We start from the raw sequence: 21,938 nt of genomic DNA, 5'->3' as shown, positions 1-21,938 counted from the left end.
AAGGAACTAGCCAACCCTACTACAGTCTCCACTTCTCCTCTGCCTTCCCTGGCCCTCTACCCTTTTCTTGCTTCTCACTTCATTTCTAAAACTCAGGATATCTTGTCCTCATTCTCCTCTAACCCACACCCTTCTCCCTCACCCACTCCCAGGCTTCCGTTGGCCACCCTTTGCCCTCCCCTCATACTCTCCTCCTTTTCTCCCATAATACCTGATGAGGTTTCTAGACAAGTAAACTCTATGAAAGTCTCATCCAAACAGGTTCTCCCCTGCTCCTCCAGAACTATCAAGGATGACATTGTCTCCTTTGCTCCAACCATGGCTGATTTCACTCCTTTGCCACTGGATCCTTCCTCTCATGCCTCAAGCACTCCCTTGTGCACCCTTCACTCAAAAAGCCTTCTGCCGACTCTTCCTGTCTGGCAAAATATCACCCAATCTCCATCACCCCCTTCCGGGGCAAACTCTTGGAGAAGCTGACCATCTCCCAGCTGATCCATCACAATGAATCTGTTGGTTGTCTCCACGACCACAAGTCTGGCTTCAGAGCTACCAGAGGCACTGCTCTCCTGAACACCTGTGAAGACTTGCTCTCTAATCTAGATTCCAGCTCCCCTTCCGTTCTCTTGCTTCTTGACCTTTCCTCTGCCTTGGACACAGACAATCATGCCTCCCTGATAAATCGGCTGTGTGATACCCTTGGCATCACGACCTGGCTCTGGACTGGTTGACCTCCTTCCTCTCAGACTGACCTTCCAAGGTTCAGTTGGCCCATTTCCTCTCTACCATCTCACTCTCCACCTTTGCTGTCCGTCAGGGCTCTACTATCTCACCCTGGCTCTTCAATATCTACTTGGTCCCCCTAGCCCATCTAATCTCCTCTTTCTCTCCTAACCTTCAGTGGTATGCTGATGACATGCAGCTTTCCTTCAAGCTATCCTCCTCTTCCTCTTCTTCCTCTCTCATTCCTGACTGCTTGTCTGCTATTCAGGCATGGTGCACTAATTAACTATCTATGTCTTAATGCCAGTAAGACTGAGATTCTTCTCATTGGGACCCCTGCTCCCTCTTTCCCTCACACACTCTAGCCTTCCTCCTTGGGCCCCAGACCCTCACCCTTGTGTGAAGCAAAAAACCATGGCGTAATTTTAGACTCTTTCCTCTCTTTCTCGCCTCATATCATGGACCTGGCCCAGATGGCCCACTTTCAGCTACACCTCCTCAGAGGCATTCTCCCCTTCCTCACCTTCCCCCAGAAACTCAATGTCTCCAGAGCACTGGTTCTCTCCAGGCTGGACTTCTGCAAAAGCCTCTTCCTCAATCTTCCTAACTCTTCCCTCACCCCTTCTACTAATCCAGAATAGGACTGTGAGACTTATCCTTGGCCTCAAGCCCATGGACCGCATCTCTTCAGCCCTTTATACCCCTCCAATGGCTCTCTGTTGCTGCCAGGATCAAATTCAAGACCCTCTCCATAATCCACAAGGCTTTCTGGGGCCTGAGACCATGCTGTATCCAACTCTCTCTCTCCCTAAATACCTCCCCACTAGATCCGTTCCCTCATCTATTTCTAATTCTCTGCAAATCAGACGTTTTTCCAAGCAGAGAGTGGGGGTAGATCTCTGTCCTCCGCAGGTGCCTCCCTCTGGAATGGCCTCCCTGCGCCTCTCAGACTTGAGCTGGATCTCCTTACGTTCTGGAAGCTCCTCAAGTCCTTCCTTTTTCCTTCCCCCTCCCACTCTCCTGCTGATGACCCCCTCTGCCTGAGACTGGTGGCCTGGTGCCTTCAGAGTCCTACAGTGTGCCAGGCCCCCCCTGCTCAGTTTACCTCTGCATGCACTCTCCCCTCCACCGCCACCTCACAACCCTTAACCTGCACTTGCTCTCACAGGCGCCCCTGCCTACACTTAGCTGGTCGGCTTGCACCCCATGTACCTGTCCAACCGCTTTACTTGCACTTGTTGTGGACCCCCATTCATTCTCTTCTTCCCCCTGGCCCTGCCTACCTGGCCTCCCTGGCTCTTCCTACTCATGGGAACTTATACCCAGTTACTGCACTTCCCCACTTCCCTTCCTCCTTACCCTTCTCGCTGCTGCACTTGCATGACCTGAATGTTGGATCGCTACTTTCCTCCTTCCGGTCCCCCCATCCTGCCTTGCTGCACCTTGTAACACTTGCGTATAGGCGCATTACAAATTAACAATAAATACAAAATAAAAAATGCCTCATAGCAGGGAATTAAACAGAAAGAACGCTTGTGCGAGCAGGAACCTCATCACTCTGTTGCCATCTTGATCGGGCTTACGAACACCCCCCAGGAAAGCATTTTTTTCCTCTATTGCTATAGGTTATGCTCCAGACAGCCCAAGTCTTGTAGCAGATCCTTTCTGGGACCAAGGGTACTTGGCGTTGCAACCTTGCCAAATTGTGGCACTGATGCTTTTCTTTTGCGCTTGGTGCAAATGCAGGGAGACTGGATGATAAAGCTACTGTATCACTATCACCTCTGAATAAAAGTCTGAGATATGAGGAGTTGCTCGGTGTGAGGCGCATGCCTAGCAGAAAAAGCACAATGTGGAAAAAAACAAACTGGAAGACTTCATTAGTGTTCCATGTCCCTTTGCCGATGCACATTTTTTCAAAGTCATTTTCTTTGAAGAAATTACTTTGAAACAACTCACCAACATTTCTTTTTAAATTTTGGGGGTTACCTCCATCCCTCCTTCCCTATACTATTACCCCTACCTCAGCACCCTCCTGCTCCCTTTTGACCCCTTAGACCCTCATATATTTTGCTGAGTTTTTTCAAAGTGATTTCTTCATAGATACCTTAATTATGAATGAACTTCAAAGACAACTGCTCCTGTATCCAGGTAATCAAAGCAACAACAGTCATGGAGGTAAAAAGGAGAAATGGAGCAGTTTCTCTTTCCTACTGGGAACGCCTTAATAAGGACTGCTTTGACCACCCAACAGGAGGGGAATGCATTGCAGCATCATCGTTTTGTAAACACCCAACCATCAAACCTGCAAAGTAACAAATATTACAATGTATGATGGTGTCTGCCTGTCCGGTGCTAGAGTCCCATGTTTTCAGATCTTGGCCTAGGAAAAATTGACCAATTGTCTAACCCCGGACCTCATGCAGACAACATCCATCAGACTACAAGGGGCCAAAAGAGAGCTTATCTATCCTGCAACACAGGTAACTCAACCTTAGGGAAAGCGTTCTGTTTATGAGGAAGTTGGGACCTATCCCAGCAAGTTGCTCCAGACATATAAGAGCTCCTAAACAAACAATAATGATTATAATTTGAGCAACTGATAAGGGTGGCCAACTATATTTTATTGTGTTCCTCACAATTTTGTTTTGTGCCAGAAGGTAGGACTCATTGACCAAGCCTAGATCTACATGAGGATGAATCTACGGATACTAGCTACATGAGACCAGGAGTACATCCAGGACCAGAAACCACCTACCCATGTGGACAACTATAGGGGGAAGATAAACACCCTGGGGTAGAGATGGTGGCTCAAGGATCTGTGGTGCATGATTTAACATTCCGTTATGCCGGAAGGATACTCTGGGAGCAACATGCTCACCTTTGGAACAAAACGATGCATGCAACATGTACTCGATCCCTGAAGCTGCTCTTAGAAATGGGTGCAGTCTGGCATTACGCATGATATAAGTCAACATTGACTTATATCAGGTGTGGGGGTCTCAAAAAGGAAGAGAAACAAAACTACTATCCCATCTATTGTGAGATCCCAAGGAGCAAAGAAAAGAGTAACCATGAGATCTAGAAAACACATGGGACCGGGGGCACAAAATCCAACAAAGGGGCCCAATAGAGGAGCCCCTGTTTCTAAAGGGCTCCCCAACCACTTGTCGTTCCAATCGCTCAAATCGTTCTTTACCCAACAACATAAAAGAAAACAAAGCGTTGATACTGAAATATCAGATGCGGAGATGCTGGAACTAGTATCTGAACCCCAGCCTGCTCAAAAACAGAAAAGTATGGACCCAACCATCAGAGTAACAAAAAAAATAGGGTCTCCTAATAGGCCCCAGAATGAAATGACCAATAATCTAACTGTCAACTTACCCAGGGAAGCGGTAAAAACAAAAGAGTCGGAGGCCCCCGAAGGTAGACAAATGGACGCACAGGGTCAGTCCATGAGAGACCCCGAGAACAAACAAATGGAAAGCCTCGGCGATGCAGGCACAATAGTAATAGAGGAGAGAGTGATGGAGGACAATGACAAAGAAGAAGTGTGTCGATTAGAGATAGAGACTGACAGGACCACGGACCAAACTTCACAGAAGAACAAGAACAAAGAAGAGCATCGGGCGTGGACGAAGCCTCACCCAATCTTTGGCCAACAAAATGCTACACCAAGAAGGAAAGAGGCGCTCCCTAAATTGAACAAAGAGACGGCTGGGAGGCGGGGTGGTTCCCCCAGTTCGGGGAGAATCACTGACAGAGACCAAGGATTATTAGAAGAAGGGGCCTCCTTCGATTCAGTAGCCCAAGCGAGAAGTTCGGAGAAAATACCTACCCCCCCGAAACAGAGACGACTCAGTGAGATTGCAGCGTCATTACATAACGAATCATCGAACAAGAAACCAGACATGATCGCTATCATGTCAGCGATGACCGTCGTTTTAGCGCCATTCTTTAAATTATACGAGTCAATCAAGGGGAATGTACAAGACAACACGGCAATCCTATCTAATACGATGGAGAAATTGGCCCAGATGGAAACCCTTTTCCGAGAAACCAGTGAAAAAATGCTCAATCAACACAACCACTGGGCATCAAAATCTGACGCTGTCGAAAGAAAAAAGGAGTCCATAGCCCGTCAGCTTGGACAAGCATTACCAGGACTTACAGGACCAGAGACACCACAGGTTCAACCCACTTACAAGACACTGTGGGAAAAAAAATTGAAGTACTGGAAAAGAAAATCGAGGAGATGGAAAAGTGGAACAACGAACTGCAAGTAAAATCATCTTCATGGGGGGCTCAAGGGTTTGAAGAGGGGTCACGCCCGCAGAGAAAAGAGAACATTCTGCTTGTATTAAATCAAGGCAAACAGGAAGAGAGCCAGCGGCAGATGCCACAAAAGCTCAAAACCCCAGTAAGGATGCAAAAGGAAACAAGAATCAACTTCAAGAACCCCACGAAGCAGAAAACTGATCCAGCCCGAAGGGCGGTAGAGGAAGAGGATCTAATGCAAGCAAAAACCACCAAGAAGCCAACCAGCCCAAATCACCGATAACAGTGGAGGAATTCTTAGAACGCTCAGACCTAATGAATATATCCACCTATTCGGAAAACGAGGTTGTTGAAATTTACGAACCAACTGATGGACTGCTGGAAAAAAAAGAAAAAAAAGACGCTTTAGGAGGAAAAGAAACCTCGACCCCGTCAACTAATAAAGAGAAAGAGGGACAAATCAGATCGGAAGAACCCAGCCCCAAAAGCACTTCAGGGCAAAGAGCAAAGGATGACAATCCCCAATGTGGGGTTAAGAAAAAAAGAACGACATCATCCTCCTCCGCAGTTTCTAAGAGAATAAAAGATGGGCGGGTCAGTCCACAAAAAGAACGCCTAGACAAAGACGATCTTGAAAGGAGAAGAAAAGGTCGAAAAGTGACCAGAATATTTAAACTTGAACAAATGGCATCAGATAAAAATGTTATCATCCTAAACAGACCGACTGTTCTACAAATTACAAAGAAAGTAAAAAGCTTGGAAAATATCTCAACGACAGATCTAGTGCTGGTGGAGCCCTATCATAGGGAGAAGAGGGCGAAAGCGTTTCTCCACCTGAAAGAAGCGGCCATTAAGATATTAATGACTCGGCATTCCAAGAACTGGATCAAATGGGTTTCCGATTGACGGAACTAAAGAACAGAAAGGGCACCAAAGACCGAGACGAGGGAAGGGTGGAGAGGCTTAAAACACATCACCATTTTAGATCAAGAACGGAAGAACTATACCGAGATAATCAATACACATACCCACAACAGAGACAAGAACACCATAGACGTGAGTACAAAGTAAAGGATCAAAACCGGGGAACTGAAGTAGGGGAGAGGGATGATATAAAGCTACAACGATATCACAGCAGTAAAAACAAGCAGGACCAGATGCGCTATTCTCCGAGAAGACCTAGAGAAGATCAAAGACTAAGGGGCCCCCCTGGCAAAGCCGACCAAGAGCAACGACACCATACGAGGACGGTCTGTGGTAGTCCCAAAGAAAAAAGGGAGAACATCGAAAAACAACCAATGGGACCATGGAAATGGCTAATGACGACCTGGAATAAAAACCAGGCTAAATAGCAACGACCAGGGGCGGTTGGCACCAATGACAACTGCAAGGAGAGAATAAGCGAACACCCCGGGAAGGTCATCTTCACCCTCGGGTCTTGGAACACGAGAGGCCATATGCATCTCACGACACCAGGAGACGTGGACCTAAGCCAGTTTGACATTTTATGCCTGCAGGAAACGTGGCTGATGAAACAACCAGCCCTAGATGGGTTCTCCGTGATGCTCGCACCGGCAGTCAAAGGCCCGATGGGTAGACCATCATCTGGTTTGCTCACAGCGATAAAATCGGGCTCAGGCCTAACAGAACCAACGATGTGGAAACAGTCATACGAAACACTAATAATCCTAACTACTCAGGAGGAAAAAAACCCAAAATCTGTAATTACTCTGCAAAAAAGGGTGGCAATTATTAATTGTTATTGGAATCCTCAGCGCACAGCCACGAAAGCCTTCTGTGACAACATGAGTGCCCTGATCGACCAGCTTTATGAAGAATTTGAGAAAATTGAACTCATTATATGCAGGGATTTCAACGCGAAATGCATTGAACCCACGGCAAACATGAAATGCCCCACTGATTGCCGGGGACTAGTTGACCCTACCGTAAAGAGAGGAAAGGCCTGGAATAAAATTTTGAGCTCGAGAAGCATTCAAAACGTGGCCACACTGTTCCCCAATCAAGCGAATCTTCCAACATGGGAACGTAATGATTCTAAAGCAACCTTAGATCACATTTTTGTGTCTAACGGTCTCACCAGGGATTTGACTAGTTTCATGGTCCAACAAACGGCCAATAGTGATCACAACTTATTGAAATGCACATGGCAGACGCCTAAGAAACAAACTAACTTCTACGATTGGGCGACCGAGGTCAATCCACAACAAACCCGACTTCGTCTGAAGGCACAAGACATTGAAAAAATTAAACGAGCGTGGGATCAGATCGAGGGCTGCGACCCCAAGTCGGACACCAAGCAACGACCAAACTACTTGCCCTTGTTAGTGGCCTACCAAGTCAAGGTTTCAAAAAAGAAAAATGAAATAACCATCACGGCCCACCAGTATGACAAAGAGCTGGTGACTAAAAGAAAAGTGGTCCGCAGATTGCTAAGAATAGCAAAGAAATCCAACACAATAGAAGACTGGAAGAGCTGGGGCCTAGAACAACGAAAATATAAAAATCGGCTCAGACAGCAGAGAGCCTTGCAATATCAAAGAGATGCAGAGGAGATGATGTCCAAATTATCCGCTAAAAAAGCTAGTGAATTTTGGGCCCTCATAAAGGACAAGAATGCGGACCAAAGGACCATCACCGCAAATGCGGTAGCAGAAGAAAGGTGGGTGCAGTATTTCACGGCCGAATTCGAGGGACTCCCTGGTAACACGGAAGAAGGGACCCATGACCACGCAATACCATGGGTAGACCTGTCCAACACTGAAGATATTGAAACCGCAATACGGAACCTGAAAACATCCAGAGCTCCAGGACCGGACGGGCTAACCAACGTAGACCTTAAATCATCTCCGGTGGAATGGGCTAAGTGGATCAGTAAAATATTTGCCCAATGTACCAGAACAAAGTTGTTGCCAGAATCTTGGCTAAGAGCTGTGATCGTTCCAATCTACAAGAAGGGCCCAAGGCAAGAACCAGCAAGCTATAGGCCAATAGCGTTATTGGATATCCTGGGCAAATTATATGCCTCCCGCCTTCTGGACCACTTTCGAGACTGGGAGGAAAAAAGCCCGGCTAAAGACCCACTCCAATCAGGATTCCAAAAAAAGGGATCTACTACCATCAATTTAATGGTGTTAAATATTCTCAAAGCCAGAATTAAAGAAGGAGCACCGAAGGTCTACTTGGCTTTTGTCGATCTCTCAAAGGCCTTTGACATGGTCGATAGGCCCACCCTATGGGCTAAGCTTCAAAGCTGGAAGTGTCCAGCAAACATCCTGGAACCCATGAAGGCCTTAAATACAGACACAAAAATGCGAGTCAAAGTGAACAATCAAGGCGCCCTCTCAGGGGAAATTCTGGTGAGACGAGGTGTCAAACAGGGATGTCCGCTTGCCCCTGCCTTGTTCATTGCCTTTTTAGGGGACTATCAAGCAGCTGAAGCGAAAATCCGGGCATTTCCCCCGAAGATAGGGAAAATGGAGATCCCTCGCCTAATGTACGCAGATGATGTTATTCTCATCGATCAGACCAAAGTGGGACTGCAAAGAAAATTACAGAACCTCGAAAAGTACATTGAGAATAACCACTTGGCAATCAACAAGACTAAGACAAAAATCATGGTAATGGAGAAAGTGATCAATAAAGGAACAACCAAGTTAAACATATTTCTTGATAAAACCAAGCTTGAATTTCTAAAGTCTTTCAAATACCTGGGGATCAACCTGGATAGTTCAAAAACGGAAAAGAGCCTGCAAAGCCAACTATGGGAGAAAGTCAAACGTCTCACAGCCCAAACAAGAGCGATTGACCGCAAATATGGCAAATTCTCCCTGCTTCCGGCGATAACTTTCTATAAAACCAAGGTGGTGCCGACACTAATTTATGGAGCAGAGACTTCGCTATACCTCCCACGGAACACGTGGGATAAACTGGAAGGATATGTGTGGAAAGCAGTACTGGGGCTCCCCAAATCCACCTCCTTGCCGGCGATTAGGAGAGAACTAGGGCTGCTATCCTTGGCCTCCATGGTTGACCAAAGTGCGATGCGCCTATATAGAAACATCATCATGGCCGATGCACTACCCATTGTGGCATCCATTTGTGAGGAAATCGAAACTGGGAAGTGCACGGCCTTGAAAAACTGGGCCAACAGAAGAAGGGAGGATCTGGCAAAAATTGAATGCTCCGACAAAGAGCTAAAAGAAAACCCCGACAGAATTAAAAAGAAATTAGAAGACCTGGACTGGATCTCGACCATAGAAAAGGCTACCGGGAATAAACTCCTGAACCATCTTCCGCCAACTTTCAACAAGGCAAAAAAACCTTTACAGTATTGTGCTAAGTTCCCGGAAAAAGGACTGAGAACCGTAATTATGAGAGCAAGGCGCAACCTCTTGCCCACCAGAGAGATCATAGCCATTAGAGGAGGCGGAGGGTCTAAACATTGCAGATTATGTAAAAACAACAATTCCACGGAAACACTGAAACATTTAGTGATGGAATGTGTGAATACAAAGGAATATAGAAATCTGTACCTCCCTCCGCTTGACAATAATCTATGGATTTTTCGAACAGATGATCTGTGGAATAGACTGATCTCCGGTGAAAACAACAAATGGTCGCAAGCCTTAGCCAAACTCATCGACCTGGTTTTTGACCAAATCAAACAGCAAAACTTGGAAGATGATCTGCCACAGTAGCAGGCGTGTGACTAATGGTGGAGCCTTGCTCTAGGCGACCTTGCTAGGTGTGATAGACAAAGCAGCATGGCCACATTCTATTGCTATCAAGGGATACTGGCTTTTTAGACTATTGTGAAATTTTGACAAAACTTGGTTTTTACCGAGTAAAGTTCAATAAAAAAAAAAAAAAAAAAAAATAAGTCAACATTAGTAAACATTAATAATAACAATAGGTGGGAGGGACAGCAGTTGAGGCCTTATTCAATTCTGGCAGTCGCCAAACAGCAGACAGGGCAGATATGTTACTGCAAGGACGCGCATACAGATTACCTCCAAGCACAGAGTAAACATCAGCAACGTTACATTGGGTTTATTGAGATTTGAAAAAAACCTTTCCACATAAAATATGAAAGTAGAACAAGCCATTTCAGCTTCAACACATATACCACATTAGCCATCACTGGAAGTTCACGTACAGTTCAGAACCAAATGAGCACACACGGTGGGCACATTTTGTTTTGTCCAAGGACAATGCTTTTTTATAAATAGCATTTTCCACCCAAAACAGTCAGTACTGAATGATCATCAGGGTAGTACTGTCTGACATTCTTGTGTTGGATACATTGGAGTATATTTAGCAAACACCAGCAAACCTGTGGTGTGTTCATAAAGGCTCGAGAAAAACCTTTCGACCTGAAATGTGAAAGTAGAATAATCTATTTCAGTTAAGTCACACCTGCCAAAGCACCACCCAGTAGCAACCATTGGAAGTCCAACTCCAGTTCCGAGCCACATGAGTACAGCATTGTTGGTATGTAAAGAGATGTGGAGGTGTATCCAAGTCTAATCTCGCCCTAGGTATAAAGTGAACAACTTTTCCAGTGGAAGCAAAAGTAATGTCAGGGCACCCTGAGCCAGTTGTCCTGGAAACATCTGTAGTATAAACAATAGAATCGGGATGGGGAGATCCAAAAACAACGATACAGAAGTGCTAAGTGTGTGGGTTTATTATGTATTCACACAGGACATGGTAGATAACTTCACAATTTAATTTACATTACTTCCGATAAGCACGAAAGTTAAGTTGAAGAGGACGGACAGGGTTGGTTTATGCAGTAGTGACACAGGTGGGTGTAGGCCTCTGAAGTATAGAGGTCGGCACTACACTAGGATACATGTTGCCTCATAGATCGAGGGGGTATGGAACCCGCAGTTACACAAAACACAAAAAGCATACAACAATCTTTGAATTTTAGCGGGTGCAAGTAGTAGTACAGTTGTGACAGGAAGTTCGACACAGGGAGTGACACAGGGTGTGTTTCGGCCAAAGAAAGTGGCTTGGTTGTAGCCGTCTTTGTGCTGGCCTTCGTCAGGAAAAAGGGGGCACCAGTAGTGGTGCTGTCCGTACTGTCTGTGGGTGAAACAGAGTAATTAGGATCTCGGATAATTGTTCGTTCAGTACTATAAGTATTAAATACGGGCCTAATTGTTGCCCACGTTGTACACCATGTGGTGTTTCTAGAAGACAGCTTACCTGCCGTGCAGGGAATCGGGTGGGTGCTGTCGGGGAAGCCGCGAAAAGTGCGGACAGTCCGGTGCTGGGATTAGCACTGGTGAAAGGCTTTAGTTTCCTAGGGGCTGGCGTGGTTCAAAGTCTCACGAAGCCGGAGTTGGGCGTAATTGGACCCCAGTCTGAAATGGAAATTAAAATTAAAACCGGTATAGGTAACCTGTGAGGGTCACATGCGCCAGGGAGTATGTCCGAGTAGGAATCAAGTGGAACTCACTGTTGTCTGGGTGGTACGCTGCCGTGCTGGACGTGGGCTGCTGAGAGCCGGATGAGTCGGACAGCGAGGGAGCCGTGTTGGACTCTATAAAGGACAGCCAGTGGTTGGGGACCGGCGAATGGGAACCCACGATTCAAGGGCGGCACCCAGCTTGGGCCAATCAGATGGCTGTGCGCCGTGTCCCAATGAAAAGGCGGTACCCCGTGTGTGATGTTGGGTAATGTAGTCCAAAGTGGTGTACGGGGACTCCTGCTCAAGAGAGCAAGTCGAGGACAAACCTTTGGTCGAACACTTCACTAAGAAGAAGCATACCCACGAACAATTCACATGGACCGTGGTCCAACAACTCCAGCCACAAAGACGAGGAGGCGACATAAACATTGCCCTCACTAAACTCGAACAAAAATGGGTCCATAAATTGAACTCTGTGCAAGACGGCCTAAATGTAACCGTCGAATGGAAACACTTCTAGAGTACTCCTCCAAGTGGCCACTGCGCTCGGCCATTGAGCATTACCCTGTGTCCTGACACACATTAGAATCCAATGTTGTTCACCTTGTTACACTGGCACTAACTTCTCTTGTATACACTGGACATCTATCCTCCACCTTGTGAACACTATTATATACGAGAGTCTATTTTGCTTCACCGGCATTCGCCCATCCACATGGCGCACGTAAATGACCTTTGTTTGCAATCATGTATCCTACCTGTTATGTTGTGCTAGTACCCATGAGCAGGAGTCCCCGTACACCACTTTGGACTACATTACCCAACATCACACACGGGGTACCGCCTTTTCATTGGGACACGGCGCACAGCCATCTGATTGGCCCAAGCTGGGTGCCGCCCTTGAATCGTGGGTTCCCATTCGCCGGTCCCCAACCACTGGCTGTCCGTTATAGAGTCCAACACGGCTCCCTCGCTGTCCGACTCATCCGGCTCTCAGCAGCCCACGTCCAGCACGGCAGCGTACCACCCAGACAACAGTGAGTTCCACTTGATTCCTACTCGGACATACTCCCTGGCGCATGTGACCCTCACAGGTTACCTATACCGGTTTTAATTTTAATTTCCATTTCAGACTGGGGTCCAATTACGCCCAACTCCGGCTTCGTGAGACTTTGAACCACGCCAGCCCCTAGGAAACTAAAGCCTTTCACCAGTGCTAATCCCAGCACCGGACTGTCCGCACTTTTCGCGGCTTCCCCGACAGCACCCACCCGATTCCCTGCACGGCAGGTAAGCTGTCTTCTAGAAACACCACATGGTGTACAACGTGGGCAACAATTAGGCCCATATTTAATACTTATAGTACTGAACGAACAATTATCCGAGATCCTAATTACTCTGTTTCACCCACAGACAGTACGGACAGCACCACTACTGGTGCCCCCTTTTTCCTGACGAAGGCCAGCACAAAGACGGCTACAACCAAGCCACTTTCTTTGGCCGAAACACACCCTGTGTCACTCCCTGTGTCGAACTTCCTGTCACAACTGTACTACTACTTGCACCCGCTAAAATTCAAAGATTGTTGTATGCTTTTTGTGTTTTGTGTAACTGCGGGTTCCATACCCCCTCGATCTATGAGGCAACATGTATCCTAGTGTAGTGCCGACCTCTATACTTCAGAGGCCTACACCCACCTGTGTCACTACTGCATAAACCAACCCTGTCCGTCCTCTTCAACTTAACTTTCGTGCTTATCGGAAGTAATGTAAATTAAATTGTGAAGTTATCTACCATGTCCTGTGTGAATACATAATAAACCCACACACTTAGCACTTCTGTATCGTTGTTTTTGGATCTCCCCATCCCGATTCTATTGTTTATACTACGCATACCCACCTGGGTAAATCGGGACCTAGCCAGGTGCCCTAAAATTGAAATATACTGGAAACATCTGTGACAAATGTTCCCCAATAGGTCAAATTGACTCAAGGCTGAGAAGTTGAAAGTCAATCAAAACTGGAGAAGGCACTTTCTCCTCATGTTTGAGAGAATACCACCCTAAAGACGACAAGGGGACAGTCTTCCAATGGCCCTAAAATTTTGTTTCGAATACCTCTGAAAGTAAGGGAGACCTATCCAACCAAGAGATAGACTCCCATCAAAATTGTGTAAGCTTTGGGAGAAAAATCATTTTTTGAGTATAAGCCCAAAAAGGGAGGACCAGACAGGTGATCCGGCAGAAAGAAGGGGAAGAATTATGTGACATAGTCACTGGGTCCAAACCGGCTAAGAACGACCTGGGTACCCTGAAGCCTAGGGGGAGTCCCCCACTCAATTATGCAAACCCCGGAGGTGGTAATAGGGGGATTCCCCAAAGCTCTCCAGTCTTACCAAGGCTGGCAAGAGAGGCCTAGTGCATGAACTTGCCAGGCGGAGGGCTGGTTTTGGAGAGCTTGTTCTCCATGAATAGGGGTGGGTTATGCAGAAAACTGCCTCAAATCTTGTTTCATTGATGGAGCGGATTTTTCCCATTTGGGTGAAATCGTCTTTTGGAGTCTTTTTGCTTAAGGCACAAAAATATTTCATGCAATTAGGAGGTCAAAAGGACTTCAAAGCACAAAGGCATTCTAGCAGAGCCCTGCTCCTGAAGACAGACAGGAGCCAAACATTGGAATAGCGGATATCTCGGGGAGGTGGCATTGATTCGTGGCAGGCCTCTTCCCCTGTGCATTTCAATAGAACACCGGCTCCCAACTGAAAGGTTGAGCATGTCTGCTTAGAGAGCCAAACAATCAGTGCCACGCTGATACCCATGAAGTCTCAGGCACGTTGCCCATGCAGTATAAATAACAAGCAAGAGAATGAAAGATAACAAGAAAGAGAGCAAGAAAAGATACACTGCACACTGCCCTTCCCCCGCGTTCCCAAACACACCCACAGCTCAGATCAAAGACTGAGAATATCAAGAAGCAAGAAACCCTGAGAATGTACTGCTTACCTAATACTCACTGTAACATGGAAGTACAAGAGCATATAAGAGCCTCCCAAGAGAATATGTACACTTCCCTCATGGTAAACATGGGTAAAGTAATGCAAGACAAAAGGCAGCTGTGGACACACAAGGCACCGATCTACCAGGCCACGCGCTGAGGCTGTATACCCATTAGGGTACAAGTCAGTGCCATATACCTATTTTCCCAGTTAACATCCAGAAGGGAGATCTGGAGCAGAAAATCATGCCTACGCATATATAAGATATATACGAAATATAACTGAAAGTGAGCAGATTCTTTTAGGAATTTATTTGAAATTGATTACCAACATAATCATATCCCAATAGAAACTAATCGTAAGAACATTATCTGGAATTTCTGATAGGATAATATCTGTTGCAAGACATGACAACAAGGTATTGCAATTTTAAAGTGATTTCATAAAATCTCTGTCTATCTGTTAAAATTATTTTGGCTCTATAAAAACCACGGAGGGCAGAGGTCCTATCTCAAGGATCCCACATCTGTGGAACCTTGCCAGCAACCCTCGACTACATGCAACCCATCTCAAGAGCATGATGCACATTCCAGAGCCCCAAAATCATGTTACCATGATCGCGGGCCTCACATCCAGGTTCCCTACTAGCATGGTGCCCTTCCTAAGGATTTGCAACTAAAGTTCCTCATCAGTCTGCTGCCCTTTCCAGTGGGTGATCAGGATCTCTAACAGCATGCTGTCCGTTGCATCAACACCATTGAGCTCTTTTCAACATCCTCATACCTTGAGTACCTCAAAGGTATAATTCCATCCACCCACTTTCACCATGTGTAACTCAACCACATGCTATACGGTTCAGTGACATCTTACTTTTGATTCTCTTACAGAATACTATAGCTTTCACCCGTGCTGTGGGGGGCGGACATGGATGGTAACAGCCCACCAGCCTGAGCCTAGGGTTGCTCAGGCCTAGGGGCAAGGGTTGAGGCCATTACCGGATATTTTTACCCCCACAGAGGAAAGGCCTTCGGACAACGGGGTTTATTCGGGGTGTGAATGGTTTTCATTGTTTCCCTCAGGAGATTTGTGTTGCTTACGCAACCAATCTCCCGATGGAAATAAAAAAGAAGTCGCTGCCATGGGGAAAGGGGACACAGTCCCATTTTCATTTCTATTGCGGTTGCCGTAAGTGGGAGGAGCGCCGGGACCGGAGCACAAAGCTACAGGCCAGCAGGTAAATGGGGAGGGATGGAGGGCCTTCCCATATTTGGAAAAATAAAAAAGATGGCTCAACCCAGGGAAGGGCCTTGCGTGGCTGGAAACAGTGAGCAGAGAATGTGGTTTCTCATCCACTGTTCCAGCCACCTGATTGGCTGAGCGCGCTTTCCCAGGTGTGAATGTAACTTCCAGCAGCTTTATGCATCCACTACAATGAGAGTCTCTGAAAGCAAGCTGCCCTTTCCGTGAGTCTCACAAATCGAGTTCCTTAATAGACACAAAAGATCTCACATCCTTGGTTTGTCTTGTGCCTCATGTCTATTTTCCTCTTTCAGCATTCCCTCCTTTGCACACGTCTCACACACTTGCTTCTCAGGGGCCTCACACCTCGAGTTCACTGACACTATTAGCCCTTTAATGATGCCTGTTACCTCTCTATGCACTTATGTTACCATTACAGGACTCATGAGCCTTGCAGTAAACACCATAATTTTTACAAGATATTATCTACATGGCGAAGGGTATGAGGACTTGCATTATCATTGCGAAATTAACCAGAAAGCTAAACTGGCTCAACAAAAGCAGGATATGAATGAGGCACCAACATCTACAGCTACAATCAAAACCATCACTCAATTAGTGGTGCACTGTGCAGTGCTCAGAGTAATTAAGTTTGGGGTACAAAAAACTTCTGGGCGACATGTAAACAATGTACTTTCTAAATTACATAGTAAAGCATTATGAGTAACTGTGGTTGGGGTGCTTCTTTAACTAAAAGAGCTAACTCGCTCGCAAGCTAAGTCTCAAGGCACTCCTTACTGATTGCGTCAGAGATACTCCTGGGATGGTCGCATCACACCAGGTGGCAGTGCTGTTCACTCTGTACTGGAAGGGGGGGTAACGTTGTCGATAAGAGATATAGAAGGTGCTGATGAGACTAAAAATAAGTCACTCTTGACTCAGAAAGAGGAGTGGGTCTAAGAGTAGTTGGGGGGTAGAGTCAAATGTATTGCTTAGTTTTCAGATAAGGGGGATCATAATGAAAACATAGCAGTCTGCTTAAAATGAGACCCTGCTGCCCCCCTCTCTACAGCCAGGGGGAGGGTTCCCAACATGCATTAAAACTAGTTGATGAACAAATGGTTGATCGCCTGACTTCCAAGCGTTCCATGAGGATGACCGCTCTCTTGATGAAAGAATAGTGACCCTGGAGGAAATGTCACTCCACTAGTCAGTAAATATGACTGCTGATAGACTAAAGAACTTGAGTGTCACTAGTGCTAACACAACCTTGGCACAAGCAATGCTAGGGTTCACAGGCGTTCGCCACCGTGCATTGAAAACAGGGAGTCTCTCAAGTCTCTCCAAGTACAGTGGTTTAGGGTAAACGCTGAATCCTCCCAAAGAGGCCCACATAAGCTGTGAATAAATTGCAATACCTCATTGTGAATATCTCACACTTTGGTGTCTCGTGTGCATTTTAAAGCAAAGAAATAGGCCACCAATTAGCACTGACATTCCTCTAGCCGAAAACTGCAACTGGAAGTGGCCGATAGGTCATTACTTAAGCAATGACCCCAGAGCCACAGGGGCATTACCTGACTCGGTAATGCCCACGCGGCGAGGGGTTTATAGCTATTAGTACCCGGCCTGCCAGACCGGGGTACTAATAGCATTTTATCTGTACGGAAGAGAAAACAAAAACAAAACAAAAAAATTCAAAGGGAATGACCGCCAGGAAGGGAAAACTGAGTCAGTTTTCCCTTTACATGGCAGCCATTGGGAGCGGACGCACTGGGGACAGAAGTGTTTCCAGCGCGTTTGCTCCGGAAGAGGAGAAATACAAAGGTAAGTAGCGTTGGGAGGGCGGGCAGGGGATTAGGTGCAGGGGAGGGGGGCGGTGGAAAAAAAAAAGTACTTCAATCCCCAGAGGGGGACGATGGCGGCCTCCAGACGTGTGGAGGCTCGGAGCAGGGATGGCCCCGCTTCGAGCCTCCTCATTGGCTGAGGGGCTGCCACGCCCCCCGCCAGGAACAAAGGAGTGGAATCCCGGCCGAGGGATTCCTGGCCGGCTAAAGCCCCGGCGAAGGCCAATCAGAATGGTTGTTACATTCTGGTTGACCCTCGGGTACTAGTATTTTTTGCTTATCATCTAAATATTGATGATTTCTTTTCCTCTTTGTATGTTCAGTGTTCTGATGCATGCCAGTATGTGCTCCACACTACATAAAACCTCAAAATAAATATGTATTTTCTTTAACGCTACATAGTTGACACAGTGTAGGCATTAGGCACTGGAATAAAACTATATGCAAACCCATGTTCACATTCACACACAACCATTGCTACAATTGTGTTTTTTTCTGGGGAAAGACTCTAGGGTGGCATTGACTATATCTTTGCTTTTCAGAAACATCCACCAGTTTTTTTTCCCACAAAAATAAATTAACAAAACGGTATGGCATCCTCAAATGGGAAAAATATTTCTCTAAACATTAATAAAATAAGAGCATTGCTCTATTTCAACAATGCACAGTCCTTTGGAATGAGAACAGCATTTCAAGACTCATGAATGGTTGGGGGTAATTATTTCTGCATTCCCTTACAAAGGGACAAGGTGTAATGTTCTTAGTGCCAGTAGAGCGGCCCCCTGATAGTGGCCGAGGAGGCCACCAAGAACTGCCACATTGTAGCGCCGTCCCTGAAACACACTCACACACACCATTAGGTAAAAAGTACAGTCTGTTAGATAGAGTAGTGAACACACGGTCACACATTCTTGTCCCACTTTCTGGCTCCACCATTTTAACAACGCCTTCCCGGTTTTAGGTGAATTTGGTAATGTTTGGTAATGATAAATGAACTGTCGCTTGCTGATCACACCTTCAGAAACTGTCAAGAAGACTTCTTAACAGACAGCTATTGATCATGGGTGACTGCACCTGTGCTTCTGGATTCGTGTAATTGTAAATGCGTTCCAATTATGCCTGATAAGCTAGATAAGTGCATCTTTGCTTCTGGATTCTTGTTGTCGTAAATGTGATAGGATTATGCATGATGAACTACATAATGTAATCATGTGATGTGTACAGTACATTGTTGTGGTGGCGCCAAGGCAAGGCACATGATTGTGGGCACTTCTAATGAGATGGATGACTGTGGTTTGCATTGTTTACGAAAACAGGGCAGAGGAAAGTGATCATCAACGCGCTCCATCAGCGTCTAATGACTGCTGAGCCGCATCTACTTACCGGCACATCTGTTCTTGATGGGTACTGGAAGTGGACGTTTATGAATTCAATCTCCCCTCTTACTTTGTCAGGTTTGGCGCCCAATGCAGAGAAACTGTCAATTTTGGGTTCCTACCAAAAACAGAAAATAGAATAATGCCACAAACATTGAAGTCAAACATACTGATGCTTCTAAAATATCTTTCATTACAATCACACATAACAATATCAGTCAAGGTGTGACCAACCAGAAAAAGGAAACACTCAAATCCCCAAGCCTAATTGTGTTAAAGGAGAACTAGATATGCTACAATATCAGAGACCAGCATTTAAAACATTCTTTGCATATTTAGTCATAATGCACACAATACTGAGGCCTTGCGTTACTTGTCTATGCACATGTCTCGCAGAAGATTTGTGAAATGCCAACTTCCAGGAATGCATGACTTTATGCGGGTCAAGTATGCATTATTATATACATGAGAACATTTTTTCATGGTGAGATTGGAAAAATATAGCGCTACGAGCATAGTGTCTCTGAATTGAGATAGGATCCATGGGAGATGTCGTTGCCAGCTCCTGATCTTAATGGCGTGTTAGGTTTCAGGTCTCCTTGAAGCAATCAATGAAGCCCAGGGTGATGTAAAGGGTTGGTTGTGCCTTTAATCACAGCTGACGTGTGCTATACAAATGCTTACCAACAAACCATAACTATGTTTAGAAGAAGGATTATCCCGCGTTAGAAATGCCCTTTAATTCCATTAAAGGACTGAGGAGTGACGGGATGATTTTAAAGTGATGTTAATTACTGGCATTACTCTGATCACCCCATCCAAACCATTGTTTTCCAGCTTAATGTGCCATTGCAGAAAGGAAACGAGCATTGGAAAAGCCAACAGTTTTATCTTTTGTTTAGGCATTTGGTAGGCACTGCTACAATGGTATACTACCTGACAATAAGATGGCAACAGCTGGATAATGGTGTGGGGGGTATCAAGAATACTATGAGGCATAAGTCCTATGACAGGGGTTATACCTTAGAATAAATAATAGCAGCCAATGACAAAGTGCAACTTAAATTGAGAGATTTGTTGCTACACATCAGAGGTGAGCATAGTCAGCCTGCATTGGTCTACACAATGAAATATTTTATACAAAGTAACACAATGATAAAGAGCATATGTAAACATTATCACATTTTAACATGTGACAGCAGGATAGAGAATCCTGTTTTTCATATAAGCGTAGCAGTAATCTAAAATATTGTTTAGTATGCACTGGTTACACTAGGCGCCAGGTAAAGATTATGAATACTAGAAAGGGCGCCTTTCCATGGTTACACTGCATCAATCATAACAATGTTTTGCAAGGTGACATAGGGCCTCATCAGGAGTTGGGCGTTATCCCGGCGCTAATTCCGGCAAGTGGAATTACTGTTACCACCATGGCATGCAATGGAATAAGCACCAGATCACAAAGTGTCGTGAACACGCACACCACTCTGACGGTAATGGTAAATCTGCCTGACTGAATTCGCACCTAAACAGGGCACTACAGCTGTAAAACCGCAGAATTACCATTAACGCTGGCCAATCGGCGCTAATTGTGCCAGCGCAATCAGCGCCGGTGGAAATAGCGTCATCACTGAATCTGGAAGCATGGTGGTGGCTATCTTGAAAAATAGAATCTCCCTGGGTCCCCCACTTCCTGCAGCCACCCGGACCCAAAAGCCACAGGAATAATGTTGCAAGAGAGGACCAGAGGGAAGGTGTCCGAACACTGGCTTCGGAAGCCAAAAGGGGGAGCTACAAGTCCTCACTGATGAGGTGGTTGGCCATTACAAGGAATTGTATGGAAGCAGGCAGAGGAAAATATCTGGGCTGCAGAAGACTGCCTTCTGGCAATGAATACACCAGAAGGTGACAGCGGTAGGCATGGTCACCCGGGATGCCAAAGACTGCCGGAAATGGTGTACTGACCTTCGGGTCAGAGTGCATGGCCTCCTCTCCCAACACAGGCAGGAGGCCACAGCCACAGGAGGTGGCACCACAGAGCCCCTTAGCCTTACACCGTGGGAGGAGAAGACGAGCACCATCCTCGACATACAGGGGATCGAGGGAGTTGGCAGAGTGGAGGTAGGTGCCAGCATCCAAGAGGCAGGATGTTAGTCACCCCCAATGCACATTGCAAATGACCAACCAAAGAAAGTGTCCCTTAGCACCAATTGGACCAATGGACAGAGACAGATGCCAGCAGGCCCAGCATCAGGCCCTGGCAGTCAGGGTGACTGGCTGGAGTACCACATCAGTCCCTGCCACGCCAGCCTGGCGGCAGGCCACCAAGTGCACCCCTGAGCTCATATGGAGTGTGCCCTATCGAAGTGTAATGCACCCCACTCCCCTGCTGGTGCTGGCCGTGCCAGCAGGAGTGCAGTGTGCAAGTAATCACGACACAGGGTTGCTGTCGAATGCTGGTATGGCAGCCGAGCCGTATGGAAGTGCGGGACTCCCTGGACCTGTTTGGGTGCAGTGAGTCAATCACCAAACTGAGCACCACTGCTGGCTCCATAGCAGTGTCCCATGGAGCCATCAAGTGCCCTGGATGATGCACCTAAATCCACTCCCCCCAGGTGTGTGATGCCAGGGGAGGCATGAGCACATAGAATCGCCCCCTCCACTGCAAAAACTAAGGCTGGGAATGGATGCCAGAACATGTCCATAAGAGTAAGGCATTAAATGCATGACCATGCAGAGCCACTTACAGGCATGGTTGACCTAGCCATCTGCACCTGCATGGACAGGCCGCCTTGTCTGCAGAAGGGCCAAAGGACACCTGGCCATGGGTCAGACACACTCAGCTGCAAAGAGACCCACCCTCCTGTGGCCACATGCTGCATGTACATCCATACCATTCTGGCCACATGCGTGGTGTGTCCCTCTGATTAATAACATGTGTAACTTGCATGCCAATGCTTGGGAACGCACAATGCCCGACAGCATGTAATTTGTCCACCTACAGGCTCTCAGCCAGTTTAGGATGAGGCAGAGGAGGAT

The 21,938-nt window shown here is 46.4% G+C and overlaps 1 protein-coding gene across 3 annotated transcripts in view; it reads right to left on the bottom strand.

Moving 5' to 3' along the window:
• The window catches only part of ABCB1 (ATP binding cassette subfamily B member 1), a 777,038-nt gene that overhangs the window by 372,572 nt on the left and 382,528 nt on the right, over nucleotides 1–21,938 (bottom strand). For all 3 annotated transcript variants that reach the window (XM_069648389.1, XM_069648388.1, XM_069648387.1), the window contains exon 11: nucleotides 18,907–19,017. In XM_069648389.1, coding sequence (XP_069504490.1) covers nucleotides 18,907–19,017 — 111 coding nt within the window. The remainder of the gene's footprint in view (nucleotides 1–18,906; nucleotides 19,018–21,938) is intronic.

This window comes from Ambystoma mexicanum, chromosome 2q (genome assembly GCF_040938575.1).
Source record: "Ambystoma mexicanum isolate Mex_15411 chromosome 2q, UKY_AmexF1_1, whole genome shotgun sequence".
Taxonomy (NCBI): Eukaryota; Metazoa; Chordata; class Amphibia; order Caudata; family Ambystomatidae; genus Ambystoma; species Ambystoma mexicanum.
The sequence above is the reverse complement of the archived record's forward strand: the minus strand, read 5'-3'. Positions and strand labels throughout refer to the sequence as shown.